Here is an 11,706-nt window from a genome sequence, read left to right as displayed (position 1 = left end):
ATAGAGTTATCTGCCCTTGCAGGTAGGTATTGTTCTGACGTCATCTGTTTGCGAACGTAACGTCAAACTTTTCAGAGAAAAGAACGTCAGTTTCACTTACAAAACAATGACGTCACAATGTGATAACTATCTGTAAGGGAGGTAACTCTGTATATTAGATAGTTTTCATTTTAATAGAAAAAGAAACAAAATGTCAAATGCGTCTTCTTAAAATGCATATTAAGGGACGAAATATTTTACTTACATTTGTATGACCGTTATACTTATCGGGTATTCATATTTGATCAAGAAAATTCGTTGGATGGTATTTGAGACATTTTATGGGGTTGTATTGTTTTGACACTTCGTGAGATAATAAGTAAAGTTGCCGGGAATTTCTCCGCATTGTTGCGAAAACCTAAGAAGGCTTACACTCATAAATAAAACAACAACTTTCGTCAACGTACCCTGTAGGAAAGATGTTACCGTTTAACCGCCTGTCACCGCTAACTAAAAGCGACCAGATTTATCTTATTATTTGCGACTCCTTATCTTCCTGATGAGGATAACAAGTCAATTATAGTGATTTATATATTCCATGTTAGCGTGTAAAACTACTGAGCGGAGACTAATTTTCTACCGGGTACAGCAATCTACTTATGAATGTCACATACTTTATTCAGATAGAAGTTTGTTGCAGGAGAGAGTTCTAAGTCTTCAAACACGAAGACATGAACCTGCCTGTTAATAGGCTGTTAGGCTGTTAATACACAAACCATCATGTCTATCTTATAGTTCTGCATCACTGGATCATATCTGAAAACACTGTTTAGTAAAGCGTGTCATTATGTACCGTATCGAATTTGGTGAAAAATAAAATGTTAAGTTTTTTATTATTATTTTGTTTCTTCTTCTTCTTCTTCAGTTTACAAGATATTGGCGCGTCCTAAGTATCATTGATGGTGTTTTAATGGAAAATGCATTTCTTCCTTTGATTATTCTTTATTTCATTTCCCATAAGAAATTTATTTCGGTTGTCAGTTGTATTTTTGAACATATTGAATTTGTTTATTCATGTCATAGGTCGTTTTTTCCACATATTAGTTTTCTGCAATGTAACGAATTAGACCGATCACTATCTACGGACAATGTACAAATCCACTGTCATAATCCCCGTATATTGATTGTATAGCAAGATCCAAATTAGAATTGTTTTTTTTTTTTTTTTTTTTTTTTTTCTCGGAGGATGATACGACGTCAACTCAAAAGTTAAAAGCGAAAGGACGTTATACATGTATAAAATGATTCATTATTGCAAAATAATTTATTTCATTGACAAAAAACGTAAGTTGTTTGAGTGTTCTCGTCAACATGGAATGTCAACCCAGTTTACGATCATCAGAGACATTAACGTTATGAAGAAGTCATCGTTTGCATGAACGGTTACCGCAATAAGGTATGCTCAGTCAATATTTTCTTTTCCTTTTTTTGCGTTGCTTATTGAGCTAGGAATGATTTTCATTCCTCCTTCAGAATTTGGGTAATTTGTTAAATTAATTTCATGAGACAGTTTTGGTTGTCTCTTATAACTTAAACGGTCGAGACCATGAAAATATTGTTTGTACATTTTCGATATTTCATTTCAAGATTAAAGACATCTTGGTTGTAAAATACCAATCGCTTGGTTAGATCAAAGTAATTTATACGAATTACTCGGCAAAATGCCGCTCTCTTGGCCTTTACAGGATGCATAAGTGTTATGTTCGTTTGAATATGCATTGGCAAATAAAAAAAAAATAAAAAAAGATTGGGCAAAATTCATCATTTAGACACCAATGCAAACTGTTACAGTGAGCAATTCATTTCGTTTGGTGGAACTCTACAGCATCCGGTTTGAGAGCTTGAGACTTTTGACTGAAAGAATATTTTCGTAGTATTACTGTTCACGTGATTCCACATTTTGATAACACACTAACCTGACAATGTCCCCAATCCTTGTTTTAAAGCAATATATAGGTAACATAGAACAACTGATCACCAAAACGTCATTGATAAAGGTGACTGAAGTAGACATATTCTCTTCTTTCTTATTGACTCTTGTCTTTCTTATGAGACACACCAGCGTCTATATCTATAATTGTTTCTATTCTTTTGTCGCGTCCAGCATTTTTTGAAATTGTTGGTTCGCTCGGTTTTGTGTGATCTTCTGGGTCCCGTATTTCAATAAGTGGTTAGGCTCATCCCAGTTTAATGACAATTTTCAAATCAAAATAATTTCTGGCAAAACGAATTTTACAAAATTTTATACGAATCTTAAATCCATTCTTTACTTACTTGGTAACTTTAGTGAAGATGTAATGACAAATTTTGCAGTAAATGACAAATGAAAATTTCACTAATCATGTGATTAAGCTAATCATGCTTTGAACAACCAGGATTTTTCAGCAGTATGCTTCTGTAAAGTTTGTTTGATTATATTAAAGTCTTGTAAACAGTTATGATCCATGTGTGCAATATGTTTTGGGAGGCTGTGGTATATTCGTGTAGTGTCTCCTTGTGATAGTGAGACTGTTGTCCTGTTTATAGTGTTATTTCATTGCAGCATACCGCCAAAAGTATCGAATAACACACACCACACAGTCACAATATATGGAAAATGCATCAATGTCTTTCTCACAAATCAATTCATGGCCAGAAGTGAAACGGTAGTCGATGAAGACATAAGGATGGCGAAAGGGAATTTGGAAGACGAGAAAAATAGAAGATCCCAAATTTAGTCGCCTTTTATGATCATACAATGGGGACAGCAGGTATACTAACACTCTACCTGCAAGACATCTTCAGTAACGTCGCACTTTAATGTAGGCCATGAACTATATAACTTTAAAAAAAAGTTTCTTTATATCCTTCCGATGCTGGCGACAGAAGAGAAACGAGATTAAGAAAGCACCAGATTGACAGGAGAGATATACCAATGCACGGGATGTGATGAACTTAAAGTAAAGCAGCGAGACAAGACAGTTGTCTTCGGTCGTCAGCATCTCAAATTGTATATCAATAAATTAGGAAATTATATACATATGTTAAAATAAACAAATACTCTCTCCCTTCTCACTCTCTCTCGCTCTTTCTAAGATCATTTAAATATGTATATTTTTGTCGTTTTGTGTTCTTTGTCATATAATTGATTATAATTCCGTAGGGAGAGGGCTTCATATAAGTTGGAAAACTTGTGCCCAATCCCATTGTATATAAAATTACGCAATATGATATGTTTAAATCAAAATGTAAGCCATGATGTCCAGCGTTAAGGCAACGCAACACGAATGTTTAATAGTCACATGTATCGTACATAAAGGGAGGCGTCCATATTGTTAGGACTATTAACACAGTAACGCCATTTAGAACTGACACAGACATAACCTTTACTTGTAACCAATCAATGACACTATCACAAAGGCCTACTTTGTAGAAACAACCAATCAATGACACTATCACAAAGGCCTACTTTGTAGAAACAACCAATCAATGACACTATCACAAAGACATAACCTTTACTTGTAACCAATCAATGACACTATCACAAAGGCCTACTTTGTAGAAACAACCAATCAATGACACTATCACAAAGGCCTACTTTGTAGAAACAACCAATCAATGACACTATCACAAAGGCCTACTTTGTAGAAACAACCAATCAATGACACTATCACAAAGGCCTACTTTGTAGAAACAATCAACCTCATATCCTGATTAACCACAATGTGGATAATGTTCATTGGTTTGTAATGTTCATTGGTTTGTAACTTTTATAATGACCCCAATGAATATTTGACAAGGCTTTTGACCTAATTTTAATTTCAACGAAGCGTTGATTATAATTGGGAACAACCAACTAAATATAAAAAAGAAGACCTATAAACAAGAGATGCCCAGGATAGAATTTTAACCCGGCCGCTGATTGGCTGCCTAATTATGAATTTCAAAAGTAAAAATGTTTTCTGACAGGTAACAATGGTATGAATTTGGAAATTCATATTGAGATTTAGGTTCAAAATATCAATTTTGATAATGAATAGGTAAAAACATCATAATTTCAGGAATTTTGGTGCAAAATTTGAGGCCTGATTTTCAATAAAGCTACCCTGGTTGGAGTTTGACAGCAGAAAAAAAGTAAAAATGTTTTCTGACAGGTAACAATGGTATGAATTTAGGGAAATTCATATTGAGATTTAGGTTCAAAATATCAATTTTGATAATGAATAGGTAAAAACATTAGAATTTCAGGATTTTTTGGTGCAAAAATGCGCCTGATTTCAATAAAGCTACCCAGGTTGGAGTTTGAGCAGATGGACCCAAATTTTTTTTCTATCTAGTGTTATATGAGAACCTAGACTTTAATTATATAAGAACACAACAGCTAACTAATATTCCTTTGTTTTAATAATACAGTACAAAACTTAAACAAAGTTTAACACTGTGGTCTATGTAAAATTATTTAGTTGGTTGCTCTCTATAACTTCTTCAACATGAATAAATGAATATAGATTTTGTAAACATTTTATATAAACATTTCTGTGATTTCTCCAATTCATAATTTATTGGACATGTTCACTAAAAAAGTTTTCTAGGTTTCTGTATCTAGCATGGGAAGTGTGCAAATACACAAAAAAATTGTCTGGAAAGCGTAAGCATTGAAGTCACTAAAAATACTTCAATCCATGAAAAGAATTTTTGTTGTATGCAATAAGAGAGATAACTCTTAAATGTTAACTTGGCAAAATCAAATTCCTTCCGTTTGCTAATACCCTCTTCATATTGTGTACAGAGTTTAGTGTTGAATGTGTAGATGTCAGTATCATATGATTCACATAGTATGAAACAATCATTAATGAATAATGATAAATTCAGAAAAAATAATAACTATTTAAACATAAAAACATTAGCATTCATGTAAAGTCCCTTAGTAGCAATGTAGTTCAGAATGCATTCATGGGTGTTAAGTTTATTTGTAGGCACTTTTCAGTTTTTAACATATTTTGTTGGTAAAATATTTATTGTCAGCCCAGAAAACAGTAATTCCAATTATATGTACATGTATAGTGTACATCGATATGACGGTCTCTTCATTGCAGATTTTTCGTCTTTTGACCATCCTCAGACATGGAATCAAAAGCCAGTTACCAGTATTATATCGGCAATAAGAGTCCTTATCCTAGAAATATATCTAGGGATTTTAAATGGAAGGGCCCTATATCACTGAATGTAAGGCTACGTTTTTTCATACCCATGAGTTGGATTTGCATAAAACGAAAATGAAGTGGCACTCAAGTAAAATCCATATTGAATTTCTAATAATATATAACTTACAATTCCTTTTTTGTTTCATCGGCTCTACAGCATCCACGAACACTAGGGAAGTATTTACACCACAAACTTTCTCTGTTACACCATATTACACATGGTGCATATTAAACACATGGTGCGTATTTGCATATTACATAGACTGCCCTTGCGGGTAGAAAACGACGTGAACTGGAGCGACCACAAAATAATGACGTCACAATTGATACCTATCCGCAAGGGAACTAACTCTGTAGTGTGCAAAGACGGAATATAATTATTAGGACCACTATAAATGAGTTAATATGCAAAGACAGAATATAATTATTAGGACCACTTCTGGGGCCCAAATGATCACTTTCTAAATGTATATATAGAAACCATATGCACGTGGCTATAAAGACCATCTTCTTGGTCCCTTGGGTGGTCTTTATAGTTAGATTTCACTGTATGTCATGTGATAAAACAATTCCAAGACAATCTGCTGTTTAGTCCTTTATTATAAGCCATATGAGCTGTTGGTTTTGATGCTTAAATATCAACAACAATAATAACATGAATTTATAAATAGAATGATACAGATATATATATGGGATGAGATTCCACTTATGGCATTGAACATCAAAAAAGAAAGCGAACTCCAACTTAACAATTTTATCTTTGGCCTACAACCAGACATTGTAACCTTGAATATTCCTCACTAACAATTTTACATGCATTGTATGTTGTTTATATGAAAATAAAGTAAAACTACAGAAAATTTAAGTAGTTTAAGATATTGTTTTTGATGATATTTCAGTATAATGAGTGATGGAATTTAATGAAATGGGACTTCATGTAACACATATGATCATACTACATTCTTTATCATGTAGTATTACATTGATAAATTTATCAACCAAGAAAATGTAATTTCAATCCAAAAACCATATAAAGGGTTTAGATTATGACCGGATTGTGGAATAATTTGTAGTCCATAACTTAAGCTACCAGAAAAAGTTTCATTTTGGCTTTAAAACCACATGTATGTCAAGAAAACTTATGTCATATGTAAGTGACTAAGCAATAACAAAAATTGAATCATGTAAATGAAGCCATTGTGTCTGTTGACATTGCAGGAAATAGCCAGAGTTACAATGGTCAAAGTTGTTGGTTGTAGCCCAAATTTTTATACCTTACCATGGAAATTATCAATTTCATTTCTATCCCTAATAATTACCTCTACATAAACACTTTTGATGATTATTCACTTACAATGGATTTTTTTTGTCATACAAATCTTGCATTTTTGTATTACCATATTTTAATCTAATAACAAATATGAGTTTAAAGAATACCTCTTCAGTTATGACACAAAATTAGGAACAAAATATGCATGGATATAGAATTTCATGAAGTTTGATCATAACAACAAAGAGTTTACCTAATAAATAATAATCCTTAACTCTTCCACCTACATATTGTATCTACATGTAAAGACAGCTTCCATCATGAAATAAAGCGATATATATATAAATAATATCCAAAGAAATTCAGACAAATTCTGATGACCTGAACTTATCTGATGATACACCTCATTAAATTTGATCGTTTTTGGCAAAGAATTCCTGATAAACACTTAATGATAATGAAACTTTGGCTCTAAAAACCGAGTTACTTAAATTGTTAATACTATTCATGCATTCAAACACAAAGCCTTCCCAGTTGCATATCAATATAAAAGTTTAAAAGTTTACTTATATATATAAATATATAAACATATAATTGTATTTCTCCCTTCTTCATGTAGTATGTAACAAAAAGTAGTGAATCCCTTGGTATAAAATACAAATCGACCATTATCTTTTTTCTGAAGTTTTTCTCTCGTTTGCTATATACTCTTTTTTTTTTATTTAAAATTGATAATTTTAAAATAACAAAACAAAATGTATGACTGCCCTCTCAGTCAAATACATTTTCACTAAGCTATACCAGGTATGTTAAAACATATATTGAATATCTGTAATTTAATCAGATTAAATTTTTGCATGGCAAGTGAAACTTCTAAAAAATAGTTAAATTAAAAGAATAATAATAATAACTGCATGCAAAACAACACTTTTAAGAGATAAAAATCTAGGAACTTTTGAAAACTTGTATTAACATATGAACAACACAATATTGTCCTCTAGAAATGTTAAAAAGATGATTTATATATGACACTGATGAGATGATCCGTAATATCACAAGTAACAGCTTGGTGGAAAATTACAGGATAGACAAGAGTTATGTCCCTTCATAACAACACTGATACAATATCATATATTAATATATAAAATATAATACAAATGGATCCTGTGTATTCCTGTGGTTGTCTTAACTCTGTTTCCAAATTTATAACAAAATGTTAAAAGTCATTTAATGTATTGTGTAGCATGTTATATTCACTTAATTAAATACCTCAAAAACTCTATGGATACATATATTATTCCGTACAGCACAAGCTAAGCTCTTATTCCAAATTATAGATTTTTCTATGATATTTATCATGTCTGATGATAAAATCTATATACTGTAATAATTTGAAATAGACTTCAACATCTGAAATACATTATACACACTGTATAATTTATTCAACCTAATAAGCCCCATAATGCCGAATGTCCCCATTTTTGAGGCATCAATATCACTTATCTAAAATTAAATGCAGACTAAAACAAAACAAAATGTGTAGGTTTCTTCATCTCGTTTTTTTTTTACACAAATTGATTTATGGCTAACTATGCAATAATTTTTTAAGTGCCCTGGGTGCTTATAAGGTCGAATAAGGTAGTTGTATATCACTTGTGTCTGAGAAGATATACCAATTCTTACAGTTTCCGTTTTCCAAAAGAAAACAAGTACATGGTGTGTTAAACAAGTATTGTTATAAACAGTTTTTAAGTTTTAACATTGAGAACAAACACATTATCACATTACAAATAAATTTGTTTTTTAGCTATAAAATAGAGCTCATACTTTATTATGATTTTGTAAGAGTTTACATCAACAATACAAATGAAAAGGAAAATGCACCATTTTTTAACAATAGAAATCTAATTAATTTCATTATATACAAAACATCAGCACGTATACAAAGTATATGTTTTGACAGTGAGAATGTTCTGTTTTATGAGAGGTAAGTAAATCTAACCTAATCAAAAATTTGAAATTTAACCAAAAATTTTTTGGATTAAATATGGAACAAGGAGAAATAGAAGAAATAATATTATTTAAAATCGGACATAAAATCTAAAGTAAAATTTTGAAACTGTTTGGATGATTATTCCTCTACAATTTAAAAAAAAAAAAATTTCCTATATGTGAACATAGTTGTGTTCAGCATGTGAACTGGTATTAAAACAGTTTTCTAGGATTTAAAAGGAACATTAAATTTTAAAGAAACTTGAAGTTTGAAAACATTAAACGAAAAACAATTTTTATTTATGTTAAGATATATATACATTTTGTTTGTCATTATATGTGTGTTTATTTGCAATGTTATGAAACTAATACACAGCTTAACAAACATAAGAAATCTAGTTGTCTATCAAGAAACAAATTATCTCATTTTGTGCACTGTCAGATATACGGTTGCTTCTAAATTTGACTCTAAACAGCTGGTAATTATATAAGCAAGCCCCATATTCAATCAAAACAAATAAAAGGCCTTATTTGTAGATTCTACCCTATTTAATGTCTCAAAAGGGCATTTTGTGATTCAAAGAGATCTAAAAGCTAAAGGGTACATAAAACTCAACATTCCTCAACAGAATTGTTGGATTACCTCCCTTGGTCTGCTTTACGAAAGATGCATAATTACGTATACTTTTGACCTCTTTTATTGCAATTCTTCATGTAAATTTGAATACTTTCATGAATTCTTTGAATGCATCTAGGTTTTTACTGGATATTTCTTTTTCATTAACAATCTTGCTCCATTTGTACCTATAATGTGTGACTCTCCATTACTGTTAAATATTTTGACTTATTGCACAACCCAGTAACATTGATATTTGATTTGATGTATATTTTGTCTTCACTTCAATTCGAAATATTTCTGATATTACAACATCTATCTTATCTACAAGAGATATATATACCACTGGAGATGGGAACAATGTGTAGAGAAATGCTCAGGATAAAACAATATTGTCAGGCAGGTTTTAAAAAAATCTTTCATGAAACTAAAAGTGGAAATTTTTAAGATCACAAAGATTACGAAAATCCATGCATTATTTTACAAGACTGAGTTGTCCATACAAAACACCTTAATTACCAACAGGTTTCAATACTTGGCATATACACCAAACACACAAATAAATTAAGGTACAACATCTCGATTTAAGTATTAATGAACCAATGCCACAATGAAGCTAAATGAAGCATTGATAATGAGAATATCACAAGTACCTCAAGAATGAGACATCGGGTAAAATAGTGCGAAACAACATCAGTCCATTTACAAAACAAAATCACGAAAAAAATTGTTTCAACGATCATTAAAATGATGCGAAACAAAGCAAAATACTGGCATGCGAAAATATATTAAATGGACATGTACACGCAAGGCAGATAAAGTTAAGTTGTGGAGTGTTAACTAGAGTAACCAAATAAAATGTTACAACACTGAGGAACAAAACCACTGAACAAAACAAAAATTCCTATAAGTTCATGGAATTGATGAAATGTCTGATGTCTTGGTCGGGTTAAGGCAAGGTATATAAATAATTACTGCCACATTACAAACCAGGACAGCACCATATGTGGTACATGTTCTTACTGGCAAGACAACAACTTTTGTGGTCTCCACTTGTTTGGCAACACCACATGTTGTACCTGATCAAAAGATGGCTCCACATGTGGCTCCACCAAGAGATAGGAAATCATCACATGTGGCATGAATCAAATGATAGCACCACACATGGTATAGTAATACTAAGGGTTGTATCTGACGCCAGGGGAGCACCACATGTGGTTCCTGGTTTCTGAATGCCAGTGTATGTGGTCCCTGGTCGTTGTGATTAATAATTTAACAAGCTCTTGTTTTTCTTCTTCAAATATTTGGTCCACTTTCATAAAAGAAGGAAATCACTTGTCAAGTTTATGTGGTCGCCGCAATAATCCGGAAATAAGATTTGACAAGGATATTTGATTTCTGAAATCTCCACTTTTTACAAGTTATATAGCTACACCTGTAATTACATCAACTCTTCTGGATGAGTCCATCGAAATATGAACTTTTGTACCTTCAACAAACTTGTCCATGTTAACTGAATACCCCATCAGGTTGATCTACATCAGCCATCTTCCATACAGGTGAGCCAAAATTAAATCCATCCTTGCTTTACACAGTCATTGAGGTCATTATTATAATGTATAACTGTCATAAACCTCATAGTTTGTTGGATAGTCTTTAGATAGATAGATATCTAAACTTGCTAAGTACATCAACAAATACTTGTTCTCACAAAATCCTGTTGACAAGTATGACATGAATTTCTCCAACATCTATACCCTCTTGAAGGGGTAAGTTTTCTGTAATGCTTGTCTGTTCTTTTCTGTCTTTGCAGAGAACCCGTCTCGGAGGCGAGGCTAAACAACAGATGTAAGAACATAATATATACCACTAAGTGGTAAACCAGTTGTGATCTGTAGCTGTTGACATTGTTATATAACAAAACGATCTGACGTTAACAGCAATCGATGTGGTCATAAGACGAGATTCTGGTCTGGTCCCCACAATGATAGCAGATCCTCCTCACTTACAGGCGAAATGTATGATCCATAGCTAACCTTCTTTTCCTCAAACACACTTTTATATTTTCACCATCAACCAAAAATTCGATATGACTTTCATATGTATATTAGTCAAGGAAAGTCTTGTTATCTCCAAACTTTCACAAAGATGGTTGTTAGTGGCAATTATATTCCATTCACTTGCAGACAAATACAGTGAAGTTTCTACAACTTTCTTGCTATATATGTGATTGTTCTTTTCTCGTTTGAGACGAAAAAACCTGATGGTTCCGAAAATTGAGGTTAAAGAAGGTATTAAGCATAGGTAATCATGTTAATTTTCGATATATCACTGACGGAAGTTGACACTTCAGTTCGCGCTATCTGTTGCCACGTAAATTTCCACTTCCTTCTGCTGTTGTTTTTGACGCATGGCAGCACGCTTCTCTGCCAACATTCGTTTTCTTGCTTCTTCTCTTGCACGTGCTGCAGCTCTCATTTTTTCTGTTCTTTCTGGTGACGACTCAGGTGTCTCCTTCACTTTCATTGCACGTCTCCGTGAACCTGGTGAAATACATCAAAAAATATATTAGTGATTGTCTCCCCTAGATTGTAGGTAAGACCAAG

The 11,706-nt window shown here is 32.3% G+C and overlaps 1 protein-coding gene across 3 annotated transcripts in view; it reads right to left on the bottom strand.

Annotated features, from left to right (window-relative positions):
* Positions 1 to 5,804: 5,804 nt before the first annotated feature.
* The window catches only part of LOC138321460 (uro-adherence factor A-like), a 59,636-nt gene continuing 53,734 nt past the window's right edge, over positions 5,805 to 11,706 (bottom strand). For all 3 annotated transcript variants that reach the window (XM_069265166.1, XM_069265167.1, XM_069265168.1), the window contains one exon: positions 5,805 to 11,643. In XM_069265166.1, the coding sequence (XP_069121267.1) occupies positions 11,450 to 11,643 (194 nt within the window). In that variant the 3' untranslated portion in view covers positions 5,805 to 11,449. The remainder of the gene's footprint in view (positions 11,644 to 11,706) is intronic.

Source organism: Argopecten irradians, chromosome 4, assembly GCF_041381155.1.
Source record: "Argopecten irradians isolate NY chromosome 4, Ai_NY, whole genome shotgun sequence".
Classification (NCBI taxonomy): Eukaryota; Metazoa; Mollusca; class Bivalvia; order Pectinida; family Pectinidae; genus Argopecten; species Argopecten irradians.
Note: the sequence above shows the minus strand (reverse complement) of the source record. Positions and strands in the feature narration are given on the sequence as shown.